Below are 27,258 nucleotides of genomic sequence, written 5' to 3' on the forward strand. Positions count from 1 at the left end.
GACAGGACCAAGGGGTGCCCAGAAATGCCTGTGGCTCATTATTCAGAGCATGTTGCGCTGTGGTGGGAAAATAAGTTCAGAAGGACTCCCCCTCTTTGCTGCTCTCCCCTCTCTCTACTGTCTGTAGCAGCTCCGCGCATCAGGCACTTGGATTATCTGATCTCTGAACTTCACAAACTGTCAAGGTAGGCGACATTATGGCAATCTTAAGTTCATCAAGATGACTAAATGATTTACTGTTAAACTGAGACCCTTTTCAGAATAAAAAGGGGTGCTATTAAATTTATGCCATGACAAGCGGCATAAACGGGGCTGTCCCAGCAAAGCAGGCAGGAAGTTGGTCATCCTACCTCAGGTCAAAGAAGTGGCTGGTGGTGCTGAGTGACTCCAGGACTGGAACTGCCTTTAAATAGGCATTTGGAACCTTTGTACGGTTGTCCCTTGGTATCCGTGGGGCACTGGTTCCAGGACCGCTGGGGATACCAAAACCCACAGATGTTTAAGGGACTTGAGCATCTGTGCTCAAGTCCCTTATGTAAAATGGCGAGTATTTTGAATACAGCTGACCCTGCATATCAACTGATTGGTTGAATCCTCAGATGTGAAACTCACGGATATGGAGGGCTGACTGTACTGACTTATGCTGCAGCTACCTGGAGTTTATAAGCATCTATAACCGTGATTCCCCAACATCTTTTCCAAATAAGTTCTTTCATCTTTATTTTTGTAAAAAAACAAAAACAACAAAGTCGCCACCAAGCACAGGACAACTCACTAGCAAGGCCTTGCTTTACCTCCCTCCCTCCCTCATGTCCCAGGTGCCTGATTAACAGTGTCAAGGAGGCAGTCGGCATTGATGTTAGCTTTTCCCAAAGGGAAAACTACAAACAAGGCTTGGGAAAGGGAGGGAAACCTGGATAAGCTTTTCATCATTGAGAAGTCACTTAAAACTGATTTGTTTAAAATAACTGGTATGTCTGAAATGTAGGAAAGGAAGACCATGCTGTCAGCATCATAACCCTCTTTCGACATGTTTCCCTACAAGTGACGTGCTAGCTTGGCGGAGGGTCAGGCCAGGATTATGTTTTAAGGAATCAGAACGGTTTCATGAATTTGCTCAGCTTCCCAGAACAAAAACAGAGATAAATAATTGTTGCTTGTTAGGCATATTCTATGGTGGGCTGCAAGTCTGGAGTCATTGTTAGTGTATTTAGTGCCAATGAGAAGGCTGGCTCCCAGCCTTGGACACCGAAGTCCTAAAGACAAAGCAGAGAGAGTCCTGTATCCCCCATCACCTTCTGCTGAATATGGAGGATGGAGAGGTCTTGGCTGTTGGCCTCTCTTCCAGCCCATGCGCCTGCCAGAGGAAGGATCCTGATTCCTTGGGAGTGTGGGGTGAGCCCAAGGAGTCTGATGAGCAGAGAAGAGCAAGTGTAGTCCCTTCCGGGCTGACTCCATGCAGGGCTCAGGCTTCGGGCTTGCAGGGCCACCTGCACAGGGACCAGGCTACAGCCTTCAGGCCCAGGGTGGCCCATGGCACCAATGGTTTAGGCATAGCCGCCAGCCATCTGACTGGTGGCTGCATTGCTGCCTACTCCTCGCCAGGCCTGGAAGCTGAAGAAAGCGCTCACTCCATAGGCAATCATCACTAAACACGAAAAGAACTGAAAGAGAAGACAGCAGAGGTGAGTCTGTCTGCAGCACGGCACACGGGGCTGGGGGCTATGACAGTGATACAAGCACCAGGAAGGTAGATGCAGACAGTGAAACCCGGGGCCCCTCAACCAGAATGAGCTGCTCTGGAGCCACACCACCTCCTCCTTAACCATACACCCATTTAACCACCGTGGGGGCTGATGGGTACCAGGTTCTGGGGTGCCAACTTTATATTCTAGTGGGGAACCATTAACCACACAAGCCAGGTGTGTCTTAGATTGAGGGATAACTGGACAGTGTGCTAAGAGTCACCAAGGGGTAGGAGCTACTTTATAGACACATTTCAGGGATTTAGTTTTAAAAAGGCAATGTTCAGCTACCCTAGGAGTTTTTCTGGAATCAATTCATAGGTATCCCTACACTAGCACCTAAGGCCACGTTCAGAATTTCCATGTCTCTATCCTGGTGACTGAGTTCACAGATTTCAAAACCATCCTCACCAGAAAGAATGAGGAGACCCAAGTCCTGGTCTAACTCCCGCCCTACCCAGGACTCAGTTTAGTGGTGTCCCTTCACCTCTCTTAGCCTCAGTTTCCTGGTCTGTCGAAAGGACTGGCAGTCCCTGTCCCCCTCCCCACTGAGGGAGTGGAAGGACAGTGAGGAAGTGCCTGCAGGGGCTCGTGGGTGAGGCGTGCTCACTCATACTTCACTGGCTACCTGACGTGGAGCCCGAGTTTGAGCTGCATGGGAGAGCCTGAGGATCTCCCAGATGGTTTAAACCGAAAGGTTTTTGTGCGTGCCTTTCTCCAGGGGGGAGGATAGAGCGCTTTCAACAGATTCTCCAAGGGGACCTATGACCCCAAATCATTGCAGCACGACTGATTTACAGCAGCATTAACCCAAACTTCATTTGTGCCACCCAGGTATTTCCCAAGCATTCTGGTTCCTCGGGGTTTTGCTGTTAATTATGGAAAACTGAGCCCACTGAGAGGAGGGTAATTCAGCACGTGGCAGGTGCCTGGCCTGGGACCAGGGAGCAGTGAGAGTCCAGGGGCCCAGACCTTGCTTTGGCCCGTCTCCCCTGTCACTGCCGAGGGTGCCCCAGGGAACCATACTCACGGAGGCAGCTGCACGCTGGTTGTACTGCCGGGTGCCCTTCAGGGACGTCAGTTCAACCGAAGCAGAGCAGGTGATGAAGGCCGTGATGTAGAGAACGGTGGCGCCCACATTAAATATCATTAACTGGGGGTAGGTGGGGGAGAGAAGTCTTAAGACGTGAGACACTTCCGGTAACTGTGGAACCTCCTGGTCCCCACGAGCACATCCCTTTAGTAGCCAGAACAGGGGCTGGGGCTCAAGGATGGAGACACGTGGGTCTTTCCCTCTAAGAAGGCCTCAAGAGACAGCAGTCTACACAGGGTCAGCCTGGAGGCCATATGAGCAGGGAACGTAGACATACCGAAGGCTGAGAGATGGCGGGGGGGGGGGGGGGGGGGGGGGCGGGCGGGTTGTGGAGGGGCTGCTAAAGTGACCTGGTCAGGACAGCAACAGTTCCACAAGGCAAAACCCATTCCTGATGGCAAGAGACCAAACCAAGCCTGTCTCTGAGTGCACCAGCTGAACCCGGGGCCTGCTTGTGTTGGCTCCCAGCCAGGCCCGGCCCTCCCTGTTGTCCGAGGACTTGGCTCTGAGGCTGACCCGTGCGGCGGGGGCGTGGGTGGTGGTGCCTCACGTCCCTCTCTGCCCTCAGTGGGAAGAACCTATGTCTGCCTTTCGGCCACATCCTAGGCTCTAGGCCCCATGTCAAATGCCAGGGTGAGGACCCCTAAGCCAGGCTGGCAAGGAAGGGTCCTGGGCTGACAACCAGGCCCAGGTCCCATTCCCCCAGCGCTTGGCCCCCGGAGCCAGTTGACACTTAGCAGAGATCGCAAACTGGTGGCCCTCAGGCATGTTTGGCTCATCCCATAGATTTTTTAAAAATATTACGTTTTAAATTTGATTTCATACGAAAACTTTAAGATTGCATATAAAACTTTCAATCTTAAAATATCAAGATTTGGCACTTGCACTCCCACTAACAACAGAGCTGAGTAGAGGCGGCTTCCTATGGACAGATGGGTGCGGGTTCTTCAGAACCCCTCCTGACCTATTTGACCCACGCCTCTTACCTGTGCCCGGAAGGGGGCTTGTAGCCCCTATCCCAGAAAAGCCCAATTTGGCAATCATAATTCAGCCTCCTCTAGGAGGGTGAGACACTGCCTTGCCATCATGGCCTGGGAAAGGAGCCTCCTTCCATCAGCAGCTGTGGCTGGGCCCCAGATCTGTGCTAAGAGACACCAAGGCCCCTCCATCTCCGGGGATGTCTTTCTTCAAGGCTCCTAGGACACGAGGCAGGGGCTGGACCCTAGCCAGGAAGTCAGGCCGCCCCCTCCTCATGCCAGGATCTTCCCTCCAAGCCCAGTGCCCGCCGCAAACACCACCTGGCTCCTGCCAGTGATGTCAAGATCTAACAAACACGGTCTGTCTTGAGGATGACTCACGTTTCCTCAGCTTCAAAAGTCATTGAATTGCAAACAATGCTGCCTAGTCCCAGCTTTGCTTGTCTTACAATCATGTGCCTCTCTTGCCTCTCTCTGCTCACTGAAAGCCTCAGACCCCAGCTGCAGGGGTTTTCCGGGTCAGAGAAAAAAGCCCTAGCAGCTTTCTCTGTGTCTGGCCAGGGTACTTCCTATGGACACTCACAGCTCTGTGTCCTAAGGAGACTGACCCGGGCAACCCGGGACACCATCCTCTGCCAGGCTGCAGGGGCCTCACCCTGCAGACAGCGGGGTGCGGGGGGTGAGATGGCACGTTGAGCCCTGCACACACCGGGCCCAGCCTCGGTGATTCCTGCCAGCTCAGCCCAACCTCCAGGCCCAGGGCTGCCAGTCAGAACCCACAGATTCAAATCCCCACTGCCCCCCAAAAGGAAAAATACTTTCAAGATCCCAAATGGCCTCCAGTCTCTCCATTCAACAGCCCCTCACTTCTACTCCCTTCGTGGGAGAAAGTCAAGCCTAAGTTCTCCTGGATTCATGGCTCTCAGTGCTCAGAAAAACTGGACACCTGAACCACCAATCCTCCCTCCCCGACCCAGAGCTACAGGCCAGCGAGGACTTCAGCCAACCCCCACCTGCCACTTCTCATTTAGGGAAGGCTGCATTGTCACAGCTACACCCAGAGGCAGAGGGGTCACCCTGGACCCACCCCCAGGGTTCCTACCCAGACTCACCACCAGCGGCCAAGGCACCATGTATAGCTTCATGTGCAGCTGAAACAGGTAGAGGATGAAGAAGACGATTGTCACCAGCCAGAGGAAGACAGCGACAAACATCACCCAGCCATAGGCCGGGTACAGGTGGTACGAGGTGTCGGCAATCAGGGCCCACACCAGCAGCCCCAGCACCTGGAGGGAGCGAGACAGGGCCAGCGTCTCCCAGAGCCCCCAGCGCTCAGGCTGGAGGCCACAGACCAGAGGCTTCCAGGCCTTTGCCATGGGGCGCCCTCTGCAGGACACATTTCTCATTTGCCCAAGAAAAATTTATTTGGCTCCTACTGCATACCAATACATACCAAGCCCTTGCCTGGTAACGTACTCCTTTCAGATCTCAGCTAAAATGTTATGTGCTCCAGGGCACCTTCCCTGCTCCTCCAGTCTGGGTTCCAGAACTCTCTTCTGTGCTCACATGGCCCCCCAGGCACCCACCACCCAAGACTGTAATTCTATTTCCTTCCCCAGACTGGAAGCCACAGCAGCAGTGCCTTCCACCCTGCTGCCTCCAGGGTGAGACCCCTGCAGCCCCGGAGGGGTGGTGTCCCAAGCTTGCCCAGTTCCCCACGGGCAAGACAATGACTGTCCCATTCATAGGTGCATCTCAGCACCCAGTACAGGACCCGAGCTTGGTCAGGAACTTAGTAAAAGGCTCTGAAAGAAAGATGAAGTCACCAGCACATCCCTGAAGGAGGGACACACAAGCACAGAGTCCCAGAGGTACGGTGACCTCTGCCTGGTGCCCTACCAAGCCCCTTCCACCCCCAGCTTCTCCGACTCTCCTAATTGCGCCTCAATACAGGTGTTACCATCCCCACCTTACAGGTGAAACTGGGCCTCAGAAAAGCAAAAGGACCTATCACGCCATTCCTATGTGGCAGGGTGAGCCCCAACATCCCTGTAGTGTGTGTAGCGGCTGACAGCATGGCCTCCGGAGCCAAGTGCCTGATTTAAAACGCATTCCCCTTACCAGCTGTGTGACACTGGGTAAGCTCACAACCACTCTGTGCTCTGGACACATCACCTGTCACATGAGTATAAAGAGCATACCTACCTCATAGGTTCAGGACCCATCGGGGTTTGTATACATAAACGAACAATTCCAGCTGGGGACGCTGTGCTGCAGGGAATTTTACACAGGTAGGTTGGCTGAACCCCTCATGACCTCATGGGGAACTTGGCAGGGTGGTACCTCACTTGTGGCCATCCTAGCCTCCCCCAAGCCTCTCCTGGCCCCTTCCCTGCTGGCTGAGACCCCACAGGCCAGCACGTCCTCCTTCACCACAAGGGCATTCTCCAGAATCCCTGGCCGGCAGCAGGCCTCGGGACTGGCCGCTGAGGGAGGGAGGATCAACTGGGGGGCTGTGGAGAAAGGCTGCTTTGCTGATGAAGACACAGAGAAAGCTGTCACTCTTCTTCCCATGGACAGTGTGTGACACCAAGGCTCCCAGTGACCTTGCCACCGTCTCAAGGATGAGCCAACCATCAGTTGGATCACAGGGAAGTGGCTCAGGAGCGAAACCCACCTCTGCTGCTGGTTTGGGGGATAGAAAGTCCCCCCGCCACAAGCTCCTAGACCAGACACGGGAGAGCTGTCACTCACCCCAGAGCAGCCAGAATGGGTGCCTGCCAGGCACCCCACCGAAGCACCCCTGCCAAGGACCAAAAGGGAAGTTTCTGTATCGATCTCCCTACACCTGTGGGGTCAGGGCAGGAATAAGCCTAGCTGAGGCCGGGCATCCAGCAGCCCCTGTGACGACTTTCCTTTCTCCCCACCACCTGGAAGTGAGAGGTGGAGCCCTGGGCTTAGGAGTCAGGAGCTGGGATTTCATCCTGCCTGGGCTATGGGACACCAGGCAAGTGCCTTCCCGCTCTGTGCGGCTCACCAGGGCAACTCGCGTCCGCCTGCTAGAACGCAGGCCCCCGAGGAATCCTTCTTTGGTCATCGCTGTGTCTCCAGTGCCCGGCAGTGCCTGGCGCATAGACCTGCTCGATAAACACATGCTCAAGAGGTAACTGGCCTCTGTTTCCTTATCCAGGAAACAGAGGTCAGACCCCTGCCCCCGACAGGTGCTGTGTGTCACAGGAGGACGCAGGGGTGAATCGGTGAATGTGCTCCCAGCCCTGCCTCCCTCCACCCAGGGGTGGGAGTGGGAGACTCGGGAAAGCGCCCACTCCCCCCTCTCTCCAGATTTTTGCACCTGCTCCTCCTCCCGTTCCGGGGTGGGGGGGTGAGACTCCAGGGACGCCCACCCCACACTGCACCCTGCCAGCCTCCCCTGCCCTACCTCTAGCCTCTAGTGCTCTCCTCTAGCCACCACCAACAGGCTGGGTGGCCCATGGGGCCCAGTTTGCAGGCGAGGAAGGTGGGACAGGTAACAGGGCCTTGAGGGCAGTCACACCGCTGGGGGCACAGCCCTGACCCATGAGGACCCAGAGTGCGGGTGTCTCAGCACAGCCCCCCAACCACCCAACCTTAGGACACCCTGCCTGAAACAGACACATCGGTGGGCAAGAGCCCCCAGGGCTGGGGGAGGGTCACTGTTACAAAGGAGGACAGACACTCCCAAAGCAGGACGCAGGACCCTCCCAGGGGAGGACTGAGCGTCAGGGGCAGACAATTATCTCCTCACTTAAAGCAGGGTCCTTACAGGCCTCCATGCCATCGTGTTGCCTGGTTCCAACTATCTGAAAGGAAGTTAGAAAATGCGGTGAACTGAAAAATCAAGAAAGGATCGATCTGGGTTTACACTAACGTACACTTATCAATTGTTGGTGTATTACTCATGGGCTTGGTCACGATAACCACATAACGCCCTCCAGCTGTGTGCCAGGCCGCAGGTAAGCACCTTCCCTTTTATTTCACTGACTTCCCCAAACCCTCTCATTAGTCAGTATTATGTGTTATCCCCATTTTCCAAACAGGAGCTCAGAGGAAAATGAGTCATCTACGGCCACCCGTGGGGAAAGGGCAGGGCAGGATTTGAACCCAGATCTGTCGTTCTCTGGACCCTGGGCTACTGAGAGTTACTTAGTGATGTATAAAAAATGAGGACACTTCGCTGGCTCCGAGGGGGCAGGCCCCGCAGGCATCCAGGCTCTCTGGTCTCTGCCTCGCCCTCCTGCCCAGCCCTGATTTCCGGATCAGCAAGCGCAGCCTGAGAGACAAAGCTGCTGCATAAGCAGTGGGAATTTCTGGTTCCTTCTGGCCTTGCTGCCCAGGGAGCCGCCTTGGTTTCTGCCCTCCCCCACCTCAACCAGACAGACTGGTTTTTCCCGTCCCCTCACCCCAGCCCCAAGAATCTACAGGAAGTGCCCCAGCCCAGGACAGGGCACCCCTACACGTGTTGACCCTCTGCTGGCCGGGGTGGCCCTGCATGGGGAGCTGGGCCCAGGCCTCATCTCCAGAAGCTGCAGGAGCTGCTGGACCCCTCCCTCCTGCTGTGGACCCACCGTCTAGCTGGAAGAGGCCAGAGGACTTGTCTTATAGTCCAGTACAGAACAGTAAACCCCACTGTGCAGGGGGAGGGCAGTAGGGTGACGAGGGTGGAGAGCAAGGCAGGAGGCCCCACCTCTGCCACCTGCACACAGGGCTTCACCCAGGCCCTCGTGCAATTCTGACACCCTCTCTGACCACAGGCCTTGCCGTGTGCATCCCTCTGGGTTCACTCATTCAACAAATATCTGTTGAGCACCTACCACTGTGTGTGTGAGCCAAAACATGAAAAGCCCTGCTCTCCTGGCGGGGGACAGCGGGGCGGGTAGCAGATAAAAACCCAATACATGAGGGAAACGCAGGATATGTGCTGTGGGGGAAAAATCCAGCTGAGAAGGATAAGAAGCCCAAGAAAGATCTCACTAGGACATGCGAGCATGCGAGAGGTGAAGGGAGGGAGCCATGTGGCGAAGAACAGAACTCTGTGCCTTTACCTCCGGGGGTCCCTGTCTCTTGCCTACGTGTTCATCTGTCCCCATGTTTCTCCATGGGGGTCTACACATGTATCTGTGTGTCTTACTCTTAAAGACAGACACACACAAATACACATACATACACAGAACCAAACCTCATCCCCTCGGTCCTTCCAAACTCTCTGAGGCCCCAGCAACACCTCCTCAGGCATGCACTGCAGATAAACAAAGAGAAAGGTCTGGAAATCTTGAAGGAAAAAAACAAACAAACCCTGTCTTCCTGAAAACCTAAAGATTTCTGATTAGGGGTTTTCTCTTTAAATGATGGCTGTCAAAAAGGTCACATTCAAGAAATATAAGAAAAAAAAAGGTCTCATTCACACATGCCCCAGGACCTTTGCACCTCCAAACAAAAATTTCTCAACGACTGGATAACAGAGATATTTTTGTTAAAAGCAACTGCAGGGCCAGAGAGGAGAGGGATTAGTCACAAATGCCTGACCAAGAGGCATTCCTCAGTTAGGGTGGGCCCCAATCCAGGGACTGGAGTTCTTATAAGAGGGAAACTGGACAAAGAGACACAGAGGGAGAACACCATGTGAAGATGGAGGCAGAGATTAGAGTGACGTGTCTCCAAGCCAAGGAACACAAAGGATTGCTGGCAACCACCAGAAGCTAGGAGAGAGGCATGGAACAGACTCTCCTTCAGAGCCTCCAGAAGGAACCAACCTTGCCAGCACCTTGATTTTGAACTTCTAATACTGTGAGACAATAAATTCTTGTTTTATTTTTAGCCACACCACGTGGCATGTGGGATCTTACATGAGATCAAACCCATGCCCCCCTGCAGTGGAAGCATGGAGTCTTTAACCACTGGACCGCCAAGGAAGTCCCTCTGTTTTTTGGTGGGGTTTTTTTTGTGTGTTTTTTTTTTTTTGCGGTACGTGGGCCTCTCACTGTTGTGGCCTCTCCCGTTGCAAAGCACAGGCTCACGGGCCCAGCCGCTTCGCAGCATGTGGGATCTTCCCAGACCAGGGCACGAACCCGTGTCCCCTGCATCGGCAAGCGGACTCTCAACCACTGCGCCACCAGGGAAGCCCCTTGTTATGTTTTTTAGGCGACCTAGTTTGTGGCATTTTGTTATGGCAGCTGTAGGAAACGAATACATCTTTCTTAGCTACTCTTTGAGTCTACGAATGGCTGTTATGATCTGATTTAACTGGGGGATGTTGGCATTAACTCTAATGGAAAGGTGGTCTACTAACTCCCTGGGTTCAAGCTCTGGCCCTGCCAACTTACTAGCTGTGTGACCTCGGGCAAGTTGCTGAACCACTCTGTGCCTCAGTGTCCTTATATTCAAAATGTGCCTACCTCACAGGGTAGATGTAAATGAAGTAATATATGTAAGGTACTTAGACCAATGCCCAACATAGGCTTAACACTCTCCGTGCTCTAATGTTATCACTCTGAGAGGTTAGAACATGGGTTTCCCGATCCATTCTCTGTGGCTGGTTTCCTGTAGTAGTAATAGTGTGTGCAGTTCCTAGGGGTGTGAGGCCTTGGAAAAATAATGCATCTAATAAGCACCAGGCACAGTTCCTGGCAGATAAGGGTCCTCAGCCAGTGGGGCCCCGCCCACCTTCCAGATAAGGCAGCTGGGCTTATCCAAAGAAAGGGCGGTGCACAGGTGGTAGGGAGCAGAACCCAGTCCAGCCACCCCCCAGGACACCTCTTGCAGCTACTCTCCCTCCACTCCTCACAGGCTAAGGGTCCCTGGGCAGAACACTTCACCCCTTTAGACCTCAGTCTTCCCCCCTGTACAATGGGAGCAGGGAGGTCTGCTCAGTGTTCTCCAAGGATCCCCTAAGTCTGAGGCCTGACACTCCTCAACACAGGGCTCCTCCAGGGGGGCCCACAGCCTTCCCTCCCTTGTACTTACTGGAGGGACTCCACCAATCCCATGAGCACTTGGCTAACTCCTCTCCCGCCCAAAGATGGTCACGCCAACTCTCCTTTTAATCCTCTCCACCTCCTGGGCTGAGTTAGACCCTTGTAGATTTGGCGTGGTCTTAGAAGAGGCACCTAACCTTTCTGGTTTGTTTCTTCATCTGACACGTGAGGCGGTTGGACAAGTACACCTCTCCTGGTCACCTCATAGGTGTGTCATGCAAGTAAAATACTGTAAAGGAAAAAGTGAAAAGTTGTAGAAGTTGTGAGTGGCTAGGAGGGCTGTTTGACAGCTTAGAGGGAGTAAACCCCACAGCGCAGCGTCCATGCGGGGGACAAAACCTCAGTGCCTGGAGGCTGACGTTAGGGTTTTAAACTCAGCAGCCGTCAAGGCACACAGGTCACAGAAGTGACTAAGGTGGCCCGGGGAGGTCTGTGGAGCTGAGAGCAGCCTGCCAGAACTTAGTTCCCCAGCCAGGGATTGAACACATGCCCCCTGTACTGGAAGCTCAGAGTCTTAACCACCGGACCACCAGGGCAGTCCCAAGAACTTCTGATTTTCCAGGAGACGTTAGAAATCCGAATATCTACGTGAAATCTTCAGCTTTTCAAACATTGGCGATGAAACCAAATGTTTTAGAAACAATCTGAGGGCAGGGCCCATCCAAGAGCCACCAGGACTCCCTTCTCCCCACTGCACCATCCAGAAAACTGCGGCCCAGGGGACCACGTGAACCCTTCCCGGGGTTCCCCCTCACAGGGACACATCTGGGCAGCTGAGGACACTCAGAACTTGGCCTGACCAGGCCCATACTCCACCCCCGCCCTGGCCCTTCTCCCTACAGTGAAAGGGACTTTATGGGGACAAAAAGCCACCCATTGTGTCCCAGGAGACAAAGGCGCAGGGGACAGAGGCTCCGGGTGCCTGCGTGGCCACAACAACTCCACACACCACCTCCTTCCTCCCTGTGCAGAGGGGCTGGGCTCTAGGGAAAGGCTCCTTGGAATTCCCGCTCTGTACACTACGAGCCTTCGAGAATCCTAGGCCATCACACCCCAGCTCTACAGGAGGTGCGAGGGCATTCAGAACCCAGCCCGAGCCAAGTGACCCGGTCCCGGGTGGTATTTAACTCGGCCAAGCCTCCCTTTTGTTACCTGAAAAGCAGGCACGTGAGTTACCAAATCGAGTCATTGAACAAACTCTCCCGAGGGCCCGCTCTCTGCCAGGCACTGTTATAGGCCCCGGAAGTGCAGCGGGGAGCCAGGCAACCAGGGTCCCCACCCACGAGCACCCCGCTCCCAGCCTGGGCTGCCATGGAGGAGGAGGAGGATGGGAACACTGGCTCAGGGCCTGGTTCACCTCCAGGGCTTTCCAAATGCAGCCTTTATCACACTGCTTGTTATTCCTGAGTCCCCGAGTCTCAGAGCTAGAGATGAAAGAGACTTCTGCCCCCATGGCCCCGCCGCCCCCAGAGCCCCTCATGAGGGGCTGCACGTCAAGGAGCCCACTGCCACCACTCTTCCTTTGGGGTCTCTCTCAGGGTTCTAGAAAAATCTTCCCAACATGAAGCTCAAGCTGCCTCCTGCCTACCCCCTTGCTGGTTCCCACTCTGCACTCTGGGGCCAGAGACTAAGCAGGTTCCCTCGACAGAGACGCATCCCCAAGGCATCCGCGAGGCCTTCCCTGGCTCCCAGAGCCAGCAGCAACGCACCCCCTGGGTGAGGTTCCAGGAATTAAGACCTGCTCACCTTCCTCCCTTGGGGGTCTCCTGGTCCTCCCCAGAAAGTCACCGGTGCCTCCCCAGCACTAAGACCCTTACGGCGACACAGAGCTTTCCCAGGAAGGCCTTAGTCCCCTTGAAAGCCCAGGTCAAGTCCAAATCCAGCCCCCGTCAGCGCTTCACTCCCAGGAAGCCCAACTCTCTCAAGTAGCACTTGGCCCATTTCACAGATGAGGAAAGCAAAGCTCTCGGAAGAGATGGACGTGGCCCAAGGTCATGCACTGTAAGGGTGGGGACAGTTCTGTGACCCAGTAGATAGAGACGCCCAGAAGAGGACAGAACTCCAAATTCCAGGAGGTAGGGACACTCCCTGGAGACTAATTTGTTTGCAGGGAGCATCACTGCCCCAGAGGCGGAAGCAGAGAAGGGGCAGGGGCAGTCCTTGAACCCTGGGTGGAGAGGGATGACAGAATCTTATGTTCTCAGCACCCCAGGCGGGTCCCCGTCCGGCTGTCAGACCTCCAGAGAGAGCTGGCTGCTGGGAGGCTGTCAGACCTCCAGAGAGAGCTGGCTGCTGGGAGGCTGTCAGACCTCCAGAGAGAGCTGGCTGCTGGGAGCATATGAACTTCATTAGCCCCATGAGGCCTGGCCTCTCTACCTGCTGAGGAACAGGGCTGGGGGGAGGGGCACCTAAAGTGAGGGTCTTCCTTATTCCCTGGACTTCCTTCCTCAGACACTAGCTCTAGTCCTGACTCTGTCACTAATGTTTGGGGTGACACTGAGCAAGCCCTACCCCATCTAAACTTCGAGGACAGACAAGTGATCCCATCTGGCTAATCTCATACAGGCTGGCAGATCATCTGGTATCTGACCTCTCCGCTCCTAACTGAAGCTCAAACATCCCAGAACAGCCCCAGGTCTGTTCCCTAGCAACTGGGCCCTGCCAGACCTTCAGCCCCGGCCTTCCTGCTCTCACGTCTCCGTGAGACCCTGTGGTACCACCCTGTCCTCCCACCCCTTGGGCAAACAGGAGGGGCCAACTCAGCCCAACAGCAAAGGACCAGTTTATATCCAGGGCTGGGCTCACTGGACTGCCAAGGAAAACAGGCTCTCCCCCAACGCTCAGGTTCCAAATCGCCATGGGGACCAGGGCAGGACCCCCTGCAGCTCCCTCAGACCATCTAAGAGCAGGAAATCAGGGCATAATCCTCACTGAGTTCCACCACAAACAACTCACCAGCTGATAAGGAGTAACCAACACCTGGCCCTGATACTCCAACAGAAACTGAGAGCATCCACCACACGTGGACAGCTCTGCAGCCCTTACCTCTTTCCACTTACAGATGGTTAAGAAAAGGTCACCCAGCCAGTAACGCTGAACTCAAAGCCATTGCTTGCTGCTCTGTGATCCTGGGAGCTTTCCCCTCTTTGGGCCTGAGGGAGACTTCGAGTGCCATCTTCATAGCTTTTGCTGCACCCATAAATGACCTGTCCTATTGTTTTACCCACTATTTTCATTTATTTGAAAGATTTTTTTGATAAGTTATTCTATTTTTAAAATGCATGATATATATGACATGATAGGTAACAAAATGGTGCTTTTAGCATGTCTCCCTCTTCCCCTGATACTCAATTTCTTCCCTGGGGGCAACCAAGAGTGATTTCTCAAGTGTCTTGCCAAAGACTACCTAGGCATGCATGCACACACATACACTTCAGATAGGCGAGTGTGTATATTTATATAGCCTGTGTGTATTTCTCCCAGACAAACGACAGTATTCTACACACACAGGTTTTCACCTTGCATTTTGCACTTAACCATACAGCCTGGAGATTGTCCATCATTACACACATACAGAGCTGCCTTATTGTTTTCGTTGAGGGGTAAGAAGTTATCTTTTTACTAACTGTATCGTATGCCACTGCATAAATGTATCATAATTTATTTAACTAGTCCTCATTGATGAATGTGGATTTATCAAATAAGAATTTTAAGAAGAAACTTTTAAATCACTAAAAAGTAGAAAACCTGCATTATCTACCACAATAGAAGCTAACTATAAAATTAAATACAACAAAAATTAACAATATTAATACATCCCAGATAGATACAGTTGTCTTCCCAGGATCCAGAGCTCCAGTTTTAAATTTAAAAAGTGTTGGGAAGGCACTAAAGACACTTTAGCACCCAGATGAGGCTGTCTCCTCCAGCAATCTTCCAGGACTGTGATTGACTGTGGATGATACAACACTTTCCAAGCCCTACATGGGAGACTTTCTTTATTACCTGGAAGTGGGAAAGTCCTAACTCTGACACAGTTTCCAGAAGCCAGAAAGAAAAAAGGAAAGAAAACAAGAAATTCGGCAACATAAAAATAAGTCTTTCTGACCAAAAACAAAACAAGACAAACAAGCAAACAAAAAACACCATAAAAAAACAAACAAAAAAAATACCCTGAGCAAAGTCAAAAAACAAACTAGGGAAAAAATATTTGCAAATCATCTAGCACTCCTAGCAATTGACAGGGCAAAGACCAACAACTTAATAGAATGTGGAAAGAAGCAAACATACAAGGAAATGCAAATGGCTCTTAAACATATTTTTAAAAGTGAGGTTCTTTAACCTAACTCATAAGAGAAATGCAAAACAATGCTACCTTGACCTGCCATTTCGCCTGTCAGATGGGAGCTGTAGGGAACAGGCACTCTACGAGAAGGCTCACTGAGGGGCACAAATGTGACCCCTATGGAGGGCATCTGACAATCTCTAACAAAATCACTAACACACATAACCTGAGCCAGCGGTCCCCCTTCCAGAAATGTACCATACAGATGCGCCCAGTGGCTTGGGCAAGATCATTCACCGTGACAGTGTGGAACAGCAAGAGTGGAAACCCAAGTGTCTGTCAACAAAGGGACGGGCCACACAACTCGCACCACAGCTGCGGGATGGGCTGCTACAGAAGCCACAAGAGAAGCGATCACGCTTCAGGTACTGAGACGAAAGGACCTCCATGACACACTTTTAAGTGAAAAAGGAAAAGTGCAGAAGGATGTGTATAGCCTACAGCCCTGGAGTAAAGTGGGGAGAGGTGGGGACCTATAGCCACATTTGCAGATCTCCTTAAAGAAAGCCTAAAATGCTACACAGGAAACGGAGAAGAATGGGCATGGGGGAGGTCAACTCTAACCAAAGGGGACAGAGATTTTTCACTGTGTTCTTTCCCACTCTGTCTTATTCTAGACTGTTGTAAATACATTACCTATTAAAGAAATTAAGGAAATAAAAGATTAAAAAGAGAAAGATACGTGTAGCTCTATGTGCAATGATACAGAACATCCCTAGGTGTATTGCCAAGGGGGTAAAAGCATGGCGGGGCACAGGCAGAGTGCGCCTACCTGTGTTTTGATAGGGGTCATGTGTAGAAATAACTGCACTGACTCACCCTGGAATGCCACACCCATGATGCCTCGGGCAAGGGCGGGGGATGGGGATGGGAGGAGTGTCCCGACTGGGATGAGAGATTACATTTTCATTGATAACGCTTTGGACTGCTGGAACATTTTTGCCGTATGTCTGTATAAATTTTTCAAAGAATAAAAACAGGCCCATCAATAGAGAAATGGCTAAATGAGCTCGGGCCCTACCGTGACATCCTGGGATAGCCCGAAACAGGAAGGAGGCAGACAGCTCTGCATAACATGAAGAGATGCAGGTGCCCTGGGTGTAAGAAAAGCAACCGAACAAAGGATACAGAATAAAACCATCAATGTTTTTTAAAATGCACAGGAAAAAGAACTAGAAACACCCCAACACAGCAGTTCCCTTGGGGAGAGGGGTAGGGGATCCAAGAATAACTTTAGCCTTACCTGTAATAGGTTTTTGCTTTTTAAGGATAATGTGTCCATATATTGTTACATAATTATAAATTGATTCCAAACACTCCACACTCTCCTAGCCACAAAGTGGGGCGGGTAGGCGGAGCTAACAATACAGGCATTGTTTTGCTGGGTACAGTGGAGTAGAAAGGAAGGTGGGTAGCATGCAGGGCGGGGAATGCTGCCCTAAGGAGGCTGAACCCATGAAACTCAGTGCTATGGAAAACCCTGTGAGTCCCCAACACTGTGATCCCAATATGGCCAACCTCTGCTCACACCTCGCAGATCCCAACAACCCTGTCTAGCCAACCTGAAGGGCTGACTTTCAGCCTCTGCCCTGCCTCCAACCTGAAAAGGGGCTGCCATGCCTTGTGGGGCTGGAGAGAGTCAGGAATACCACAAGGAAAAACTTTCTCACACTCCCAGGTGCACAAGGATGGAGCAGGTAGCCTTTAGAGGGACTGAGCTCCCTGTCCCTGGAAGAATGCAAGCTCATGTTGAGGACACACCGAGGGGCCTTTGGGAGCAAGTATAAGAGGCCTAGGATTCTATGACCCTGTGAATCCTAACTGCCCTTCGTTCTAACATATACAGCGCTAAGCCCTTTGCAGGCATCAGCTTCCACATTCCTCACAATCCCACCATCACCATTTCACAGACAAGGAAACTGAGGCTCAGGGATATTAGGGAACTTGCCCAAGATGACAGAGCCAGGATTTGAACCCAAGGCTCTCTGCTTCCACCAATCCTCTCACCAGCACCCACGGATCACTGTGATCAAGTGGCAGGTGAGGCTTCTGATCTGCTTATTCATCTGCCAACTGGGAATCATGTGACCACCCCCAATCCCAGGAGATAGGGCAAGAGGGAAGGATAAAAGGTGCCAAACACAACTGCCCTACCGACACAGGCCATTCATATGGTTTGTATGTCCTGAGCCTCAAGGATGCCTTCTGACTGCTGGGCCTTTATACGAGGTATTCCAAGGTTCATCTGCTCTGCACCTCCTTACTACCCCTTCCACATAACTAAACCCTTCAGGGCCCACTTCCATTAGGAAGCCTTCCCTAGTGGCCCTGGCCCCTGATGAGTTCCCCTTCCTGAATTTCCTCTCCTTCCCGTCCAAAGCACCCTACCTCCCACATGTGATGAATTGGGAGATTGGGATTGACATATATACACTAATATGTATAAAATAGATAACTAATAAGAACCTGCTGTATTAAAAAAAAAAAAAGCTTCCAGGTTTTTAATGACCAAGAGCTGTCTCTAGATCAAACTTGCCTGCTTCCATTTTTAGATGCTCTCTGCATAAATTCATGTTTCCCTTTTTGCCTAGGCTGCTAGGAAACTCAACAAAGAATTGACAGCCTTAAACTTGCGACAGATTCCAGATCTCCTTTTAGCTCTCTTTAAGTCAATCCCTACCCAACCCACACATACACCACCAACTTTTAAAAATATATTACGTTAACTCTTCCATCATATGTGACTTGATATCATATTCCATCTCATGTTCTTTCTGGAGCTAGATGGGGTTGGGGGAGCGATAAATCAGTGAACACTGAGGTTGGTTCTTCAGGACACATTTAATACTAAAATAAACAAAGAACACATCTTCTCAAGAAGCTGGGGCCTTTCTTCCTTCCCTTCCCACCGCCCTCCTCCCACATCTGGAACTCTTCACCAGATCCTGGGAAACAAAAGGGTCTGATGGAGAATTAGCTTTCACCTTCTCGTGTACTGCCTCCTCCAGGCAGCCTTCCCTGATCCCTCCACAGGTAGCTCATCCTTTGAGCTCACAGACAAAGAGCTTCTGGACAGCAGGCCCTGAGCCTGGGGTCTCCATCACTCCCACAACAGCACCACACCCAGTGCCCAGTAGGAGCCCAGAAGAGTGTGGTAACAGAGCACGGATCAGAAAAGTCAGGCCACTCAGGGCTTAGATCCCAGCTCTATCACTCTGTGAGCTCTTGGGCAGAGAACTGACCCCTAAGCCTCAGTTTCCTCACCTGAAAAGTGGAGAATAAGAGAATATGAAGCTCTTGCCAGAAGGCCTGGAGCTTAGTTTGCACCTGAGTGATGGGAGCTATGATGGCTTCCCAGAAGACGGGGCGCCTGTTGAGTGGAACCCTCCTTGTCTCAGACCCAGTGGAACTGTCCGTTGCCAGAGAAACAGTTCAGGAAGCAGCTTCTCCCACAAGCCAATTGGTGAAGGCACTAAAAGGTGCAGGTCTTCAGAACTCTGAAGGGAGACCCCTGTCCCCCTTTCCCCGGGCCCCAAAAGCACTGCAGGGAGGGCAGAAGGAGGCCATCCCACTCACACTCAGTCCCTGGGAGTCTAAGTGCCAAGCTCCACCACAGCTCTCCAGGCCAGTCCTGCATTCCATGGACAGCTCAGTGTCTACATTTGCACGATGGGACCCAGATGCTCAGCCCACGGGGACCCCCAAATCAGAGCCACAAGCCTCTGCCACAGGAAGCTACCCCAGTCCTTGCAGGCACAGCAGGACCTTCCTCTAGTTCCCCTTATTCCAAGTTTCATTGTTCAAACGCAAAAGGGGCTGATGCTCAGGTCCTGTCTACCGGGAGCTAACCCTGGGGACCCACCAGGCAGCCTCATCCTGCTCAGCCCAGCAGGGACCCCTCTGCTGTTCCAAAGCCCCTAAGGCTGTGAACAGAACATGGTCACCACTTCTCGCAAGGTATTCAAGCCTTCCGCTTCCGGCCACCCAGAAACAAGTGCTTCAGCTCCAGTGTAGGGGAGCAAAACTTGCCACCCCAAAATTCATCTCTTGGCATAATAATTTTAAGCTGCTGATCTAAGAAACAGCAGACATGGGAAAAACTGAAAACCAAGGTTTCTTACCCTTTTGTAAGAAACATTTACATGTGTAAGGGAAATCTCCATCTGTAAGGGCGTCTCCCTCACGGTACCAAGAGGTGGACCAAATCTCTAGAAACGTATCATTGGAAAAAGTAACGACTTACATCTGAATCACAATTGTTTACTGTGCTTTTCCTGCTCACCTCCCATAACTGGCTCCCCATCCTCAACATCCTCTTGTGTCTTTAGCTGAAGATGGTGTTTAAGGGGAGGGATTTGGCCATTTGGGGAGTTTCTCAGTTTTTCTGGGTCTTTCCCATGTGTACATGTGATTAAACTTTGATTTTCTCCTGTTAATCTCTCTCATGTCAATTTAACTCTTAGACCAGCCGGAAGAACTAGACGGGTAGAGGAAAATTTCTTCCTCCCCTACACTGGCTAAACCAACCTGCTGGCTACTCTCCCCACTTCCCTTCCACTTCCCCACCCCAAGGCTTGCCCCGCACAGTGGCCCGCCCTTTGAACACCCTTTCCCTACCTCGGCCTCAGATTTCAGTGAAGTCCCTGCTCAAAAGTCACCTGTCCTCCATGAGCCTCCCTGGACTCAGAATTGATCATCCCTCTGCTCTGTCCTTTCCCACCCCTGGGACTGGGACTCCCTTCCTGCTTGGCTGCTGTACCCTTCACAACCACCCGGGAGCCTAGCGCTCAGCAGCGCTCCGGACAGGCTTTTCCTACCTGCAGATTTAAATTAGTCCCCAGTCGGGACCTCTCCCCCGCCCCGCCCCTCCCCTTCACAAAGAATCTGCCAGACTGCTCAGAGAGAAGTTAAAAATGTAGATTTCTGGGCTGTAGTGACTGAGATTCCAATTCCACATTTTTCCCGGGGGTGGGGACCAAGATCTACATTTTAAACCTCCGAGAGAGTCTGAGGCTGAGGTGGGGGAGGGGCCCCACAGGAAGAGATTTGAGGAATTCTGAAAGAGACACCTGGCCCAGAGGGAAGAATGCTCACCTGCGGTAAGAAGGGAGGTTTGGTCTCGGACCCTGCCTTCAGTCCTAAACCTGGCAGCCTAGCTAGGACCCAGCAGTGGGACAGCAGGAGGTGCCCTAATGCAAAATGGATCTTGGCCCACCTCCAATTCCCCCCTAGTCCTCTGAAAACGCACCAAGCCCCTCCCACAGGGCAGCCCCCAGCTTCCCGACTCGCACCAGAGGGTACCATGGGGAGAAAGCTAACACCTTCAAGCCTGAAATTGGTGTGTGGGGGGAGGGGTGTTCCCATCGATCGGCCTCGGCTGGGGTCTACAAAGGGTATTGGATATAGAGGTGTCCTGCCTCTGGCTTCCCACAAATCCCTCCCCCAGCGTTGGGCGCGGTATCTCGGCCCCAAGGGGCCCGTCAAACCGGCCGGAAACCGGCAGGTTACCCAGTGGAAGCCAGAAGGGCCGGGCTCCCGCGCGGGAGCCCATAGGGCCCTGCCGAAGGGTCTGTGCTGGACCGGATGTGCCCACTCGGTTAGACGAGGAGTGCTCTGGGGTGCAGCCACGGGGAGCCGCTGGGAGCTTGGCAGAGGGTCAGATGAGAGTGAACTTTGCCTCAGGCTGGTGCTGGAGGGCTGGGGGCTTAGTCCTGGCAGAGGGAGAGCCAGAGACGGGGAAACAGAGAGAGAGAGTGGCGCGCGGTGATTGTGGCTTTTGTGAGAGCTTCTGTGGGTGAGCTCTTGGTGACCACTTGGGAGGGAGTGATGGGGCGCTGAGGTGGGCACTCTGACATTGGTGCACCTTGTGTGTGCTCGAAGAGACGGCAACTAGGACGTCTCGGGGTGAGAGGGTTCCAGGGTGATCTCGGGGGCGTCCGTCCTAGAGGCGCCCCCGAGGAAGGCACGGCGCATCGGGGCGCATGTGAACCTGGGTTGGGGGTGTGCGAGAAGCAAGCAAAAAGGGCAGCTCTAGAGCCCCCGACCCCTCCTGGCCCCCCGGGACACCCCGCCACCCCCCGGCCCCGGACCCCAGGCCCCAAGCGCGCGCTCACCAACTGCAGCAGCATGAGCGCCCCGAGGCTGGAGCGCACGAAGCCCAGGTCTGGGCGCAGCGCCGAAACCGCGGCGCTGCCCCCCTGCGCCGGGCTGCTGGTCCGCGTGCTCACTTTAGACGGGAATTCAGCCATGGCGGCTCCGCTCGCCTCCACAGGTTGCTCCCGCCGCCGTCGCCGCCCCTCCTCGCGGCGGGTGCCGGCTTCTGCGCGGCTCCTCCGAGGAGACTCGCGCTCGCGATTCGGCTCCCGGGGCTACGTGCGGCGTCTGGGCGAGCAGTCGGGAGCCGCCAGGTGCGGCCGGAATCCCGGCCCCGCCCTCTCCACGAAACCCTCCCCTTTAACCCTTCGCACACCGCCCGCCGGTCCATCCCGGAGCCACACCAAGTCGCCATCTCTTTGACGCGGAAACTGAGGCCGTAGTCAATGAGATGGCCCCACCAGAACCAGCCTAGATAGCCTCCCGTTTCTCTCCCCGGGAAAGCCGCCTGCTGACAGTATCCCCCGCATTCGCGGCAGCTTTGACCGCTCCTTCGCTCCCTCCTCACCCTTAGCTTCCGAGCCTCGGGATAAACTGGCGGCCGCTAGCAGAGTGGGCAACTACCGGCTCCCTGCCGAATGCCTCTCTGGCGCTGTGTGCCCTTGGGCGAGCCCTTGCCCCTCTCGGAAGTCTCCCCGTAAAGCGGGATCGGCATCCCTGTGCAGAGACTCCCAAGGAGTCCCGGGTGACCGAGCATCCTGGAGGGGAGGGTCTGGATAAATTGTGGGTGTGCGTGGAAGGGGGAGGCCCTTTTATGACTCAGTTGATGTGGTTTTCTCTTCTGAACTGATTGAGCAGTAACTTAGAAGATCGCTGAGCCTCAGTTTCCTCGTCTGCAATAATAGGGATATAAATGGACCTCACTCCACAGAGCCGCTGTGCAAAATAAATGAAATACTGCACGGAAAGCTCCTGCCACGCCAGGGGTGGGGGGTGGCGGTGAAGGTGTCAGAAGGTGGGAGATGATGTTGGACTTACGGTTTCGTTGCTCCACTTGCACCCTGAAACACACACACACACACACACACACACACACATCCCTCAGGCCATATCGACCTGCACAGATAATTGATTCATTTATTCATCAACCAATGATTGCTGAGACCTTACTATATGTCAGACCCTACCCCAGGCCATGTGAATACAGCAAGCAAAAAACCACCCAAGGCCTTCTTGGATCCCACTTTCTACTGGGGGTAACAAGCAATAAACTGGAGAGAAAAAATAAGTTCAGGTAGTGACAAATCCTGTAACTAAAATAAAACAGGGAATTCCCTGGCGGTCCAGTGGTTAGGACTCAGCGCTTTCACTGCTGGGGGCGGGTTCGATGCTTGGTCTTTGAAATAAGATGCCACATGGTGTGGCCAAAACATAAATAAATAAATAAATAAAACAGAAGAGTGTGACAGAGATGACCAGGAGGCAACTTTTAGACAGAGTGGTCAAAGATGACCTCTCAGAGAAGGTGCCCTTTGATATTTACTCAACTGGAGGTTCAGTGCCCACTCCCCACCCCCAATGCACCTGAGACCCTCTTCTCCACCCCACACATAGAGCAGATACTCAGGGAATGAGGAGTGCTTCTTGGTAGCTGCCAAATCATTACCCAGAGCCCAGCCTCTCTGCAGACTGTGTGAGCCCAAGCGCAGAACAAGGCTGTTGGGTAAACCCTTAATTTTACAGTGTCGCGGAAAACAGTAAGATCGTTGTTTCTGAGGCAGATTCTAAAACAGTAGGATGTTTTGGTTTGGGTTTGGATTTTGTGTTTTTGGTTAATCCCACTTTCATTCCTTTCAAATGGCAGCGAGCAAGACTCAATCACTGTATTGTTTTTTCCTTCGACCTTTTCTTCCAAACCAACTTCACTCGTCCCCAGTCAGAAAAAGTGGGAAGGAACCTGTCCCCAGGCTGGAACCTGATGCCCACCCAGAGCTCCCACTGTCACCCTGGGCTCTTGGGATGGGGGGGGAGCCAGCTGGGGATGAGGAGGAGAGGGTCTGTCCGTTCCCAGAGCTAGTCCCCCCTCCTCGGGTCTGTGCAGGCCATCTCCACAAAGATCACCTGCAGCACCTGTCCTGTCTCACCTCTCCTTAATTCTACGAAGGCTCCCTACTCTGGCCAAGCACCTACTGTGTACTGGGCCTGCTGTCCCTTGGGGTGGGGATGGAGCGTACTGGTGAGGCTGTGGGGTTCTGGCACTGAGCAGATGTTCAGTGTGCACCTTGGGTGCGCCAGGCACTGGGGACAGCCCTGAGAGCCATCCAAGCAGAGACCCTACCCTCAAGGAATCTGATGGGGGAGACCGCCTCTAGATATACAAATGCACAGATAAATAGATAATTACAGATTGTGATGATATTACTACAAGAAAAAGCAAGATGCCATGGGAAAGAATAATTGAGATTTGGGGGTGTCGTTTAGATAGCTGGGTCAGGGAAAGTGTAAACATTTAAGCAGAGACTTGAAGGATGCCTAAGAATCAGACAGGAAAAGAGCATTCCAGGCTGAGAAAACTACCATACATGCAAAGGCCCTGAGGCAGGAAAGACTTTGGAGTCTTTGAGGAGGGACATAAAGTTATAGATTGAAGGGACTGGGGAGAGATGAAGTTCAAGAGGAAGCCAGGGGCCAGGTCACCTGGGTCTTAAACCCTTGGTAAGACAGTGTTGTGGCCGCGTCTTATGGCATGCGGGATCTTAGTTGCCCTACCAGAGATTGAACCCGTGCCCCCGGCAGTGGACGCATGCAGTCCTAACCGCTGGACCGCCAGAGAATTCTTGGATTTTATTATTAAAAAATAGACCATTAGGGCTTCCCTGGTGGCGCAGTGGTTGAGAGTCCGCCTGCCGATGCAGGAGACACGGGTTCGTGCCCCTGTCCGGGAAGATCCCACATGCCGCGGAGCAGCTGGGCCCGTGAGCCATGGCCGCTGAGCCTGCGCGTCCGGAGCCTGTGCTCCACAACGGGAGAGGCCACAACAGTGAGAGGCCCGCGTACCGGGTTAAAAAAAATAGACCATTAGAGGGCAGTTACACTGTTTGATTTCCAATTTTAAAAAATTCACAGAAAGATTCCGCTGGGGGTCATCCAACAATTTCCAGAAGCAGCTTTGGGAGGTCGCTGATTATAATCTGCAAATATCGATTGAACACTTTTCCAGCTGGCCCTATGCTTGGTGCTGTGGGGTTGGTTGGTTTTGGTTTCTTTATTTTTAATTGCCCAATTAACTCATTAGTTTATTTCATTGCACATCACACACACATCTCCAAACCTGCACCCTCACCTCTAGCTAATCACTGAGAAGACAATATATGGAAATATAGAGACTCGCTTTGTTTGTAACTTTTAAACATTTTTACAAAAAAATGGGATTATACTGTATACATTGAAACTTGATTTTTTCACTTAACATGTCTTGGAAATTTCTCCATGACGGCACCTGAAGACTGACCTAATTCTTTTTATATGTCGTATAATATTTCATGGAAGGGCTATTACATTATCCCTTCCCTTATTGGTAAAAAGGTAAGTGGTTTCCAACAGTTCCTCATTACAAGTAATATTGAAACAGGAGGGAAAGGGGCAGGGCACAAGCTTTAAAAGAATGACATAGCCATTGAGGATATGACAAAAACTGGTTAGAACTGATTAGTCCCAAGATGGTGGAAGATTTGATTTCCAGTAGACCCTGACCCTCATTATACACTCATTATAATCATTAGCATATGCTAAGTGACACACCCACAGGAGCCAGAACGATTCCGAGGCTAACCATAAAAGGCCAATAAGTGGGAGGTGGCCCAAATCCTGGAAATCCCCGCCCCTTCTCCAAAATAGTTGGAATAATCCTCCCACTTGCTGGCCTATGAAATTACACAGCCCATGAAAACATTCCATATTTTGGAGCTGCTCTTGCCTTTTGAGACAGACCGCATTCTGTCTATGGAATATGTATCTCTCTAAATAAATACACTTCTTACCTATCACTTTACCTCTCCCTGAATTCCTTCTGCGCTGAGACATAAAGAACCTGAGCTTCGTTAAGTCCTGAAACCAGGTGTGTGATCTCAAAAGACAGTAGGTTCAAGTCCCAGCCCATGGGTTCAAGTCCTAATCTGAGTTTTGGCTGGGTTCGAATCCCATCTGAGTTATGAGGTTTCAATATTATATCAGCCTTCTTATTTATGCGTCTCTGTACACACATAACTCCAGTCTTCAAAGCAGAACCACTGGATTGAGGGTATTTGTAGGTTTTTTTTTTTTAAGAGATACTTCCAAATTGCTCCAAAAGACCATATTTTTGACATCCTCATTAAGAGTAAGTGAGTTTATGGGACTTCCCTTGTGGTCCAGTGGTTAAGAATCCGCCTTCTAATGCAGGGGATGTGGGTTTGAACCCTAGTCTGGGAACTAAGATTCCCACATGCCATTGGGTAACTAAGCCTGTACACAACAACTAATACCCAAGTCAGCCAAAAATAATAAAAAAATAAATATTAAAAAAAAAAAGAGTAAGTGAGCTTAACTATTTGCCTGCCCCTATGGTCATATGTAGTGAGCTTAAAAAAAAAAAAGTCTCATTGTTTCCATTTGTATTTCCTAATACTTAGCTAGTGTGGCTGAATATTGGCCTTTCATATTTCCTCTTCTGTGAATTTAAGGTTTGAATCATTTGCCTTTGTGTAGTGAAGAATTAAATTTGCCCAAAGGGTGGTCTGGCCATTTTTCCTCAGTTTCTGAGAGGTAATCTCTAAACCTTTGGACCGTCATGCCTGATAGAAACATCTTTGCTTAGGGTGGAGGCACTGTCCATCAGCTCAAGCAGCTCCACCTGGAGGAGTTGGACACTGAGCTCAACCGTGGCCAGGTGATGAAATCCCAAGGAGGGCTCCGGCCACCAAGGCAGCTGGTGAGTTTACCTGGTTGGCAGTACTCCATGTATACTGTCACACATCAGTGCTGGGAAAGTAATGCATGGAGTCCGTGACTCCCTGGGGAGAGGACAACGGACATTCCACTTTTGGAACTTAAAAATCACCCTTTAAAAAAGTATACAATTCAGTGGTTTTAGTGTAGTCCCTATAATGAATCATCACCACCGTCTAATTCCAGAACATTTCCATCACCGCATGTCTGATTTTAATCTGTGTTCTTTATCTGTAACATACTGTAACTGTGAGTATAACAGCTTGCAGCACATTCTGTGAGGCCTTCTAGCTAATGAATTATTGAACCTGAGGGTGGTTTTGGGACCCCCTCGAACCCTGCAGTTGTGTCAGAAGTGACAGCGGTCTTGTGGAGTACTGTACTCCCTCCAATGTTGCAGCCCAGTTTGTGTTGTTGTTTTTTAATTTTTGGAGCTCCTTTTATATGTTGGATCCCCTCTCCCCATTGTCACTTTTGTATGTTGCTATTGTTTTCTCCTACTTTGTTTCTCCCACTCTGTGGCATTTTGATAAACGTGACAGTCATGTAACCCCGACCAAAATTAAAATATAGAACATTTTGATCACCCCAAAAAGTTCCTTTGTGACCTCCACCCTGGCCCCAGGCAACCGCTGACCTGTTTTCTGTCATTGTTGTTTTGCCTTTTCCAGAATGTCATATAGAATCTTACATGATATACTTGTGGCAGGCCAAGATGTTCCATCCTAATCCCTGGAACCTGTGAACGTTACCTGTTATGGAAATCGGGATTTTGCAGATGTGATTAAAGACTTCGAGATGAGGAGATTATCCTGGATTATCTGAGTGGGCCCTAAATGTAACTACAGATGTCTTTATAAGAGTGAGGCAGAGGGAGATTTGATAACAGTAATGTGAGCACAGAAATAGAGATTGACAGGATGCAGTCAGGAGCCAAGGAATGCCGGTAGCTTTTAGAAGTGGAAGAGGCAAGGAACAAATCCTCCCTAAAGCCTCCAGAAGCAACCAG

The 27,258-nt window shown here is 51.8% G+C and overlaps 1 protein-coding gene across 1 annotated transcript; it reads right to left on the minus strand.

Moving 5' to 3' along the window:
• Positions 1–77: 77 nt before the first annotated feature.
• PLLP (plasmolipin) lies at positions 78–21,538 on the minus strand. The gene is made up of 4 exons (XM_060000871.1): positions 21,284–21,538; positions 4,928–5,101; positions 2,776–2,898; positions 78–1,664 (listed from the first exon to the last, which is right to left on the minus strand). The coding sequence occupies exons 1-4, from the start codon at positions 21,416–21,418 to the stop codon at positions 1,548–1,550; spliced, it is 549 nt and encodes a 182-aa protein (XP_059856854.1). The 5' UTR covers positions 21,419–21,538; the 3' UTR covers positions 78–1,547.
• Positions 21,539–27,258: the final 5,720 nt, after the last annotated feature.

This window comes from Delphinus delphis, chromosome 20 (genome assembly GCF_949987515.2).
Source record: "Delphinus delphis chromosome 20, mDelDel1.2, whole genome shotgun sequence".
NCBI lineage: Eukaryota > Metazoa > Chordata > Mammalia > Artiodactyla > Delphinidae > Delphinus > Delphinus delphis.

Bases quoted from the DNA above. Each gene is read 5' to 3' on its own strand.
- PLLP (XM_060000871.1), bottom strand. From the start codon at position 21,418: ATGGCTGAATTCCCGTCTAAAGTGAGCACGCGGACCAGCAGCCCGGCG. The intron at 5,102-21,283 runs GTGAGCGCGCGC...CGCTCCCTCCAG, and splicing joins CGCTCATGCTGCTGCAGTTG to GTGCTGGGGCTGCTGGTGTG. The intron at 1,665-2,775 runs GTGAGTATGGTT...CTTCTCTTTCAG, and splicing joins ACCAGCGTGCAGCTGCCTCC to TTCTTTTCGTGTTTAGTGAT.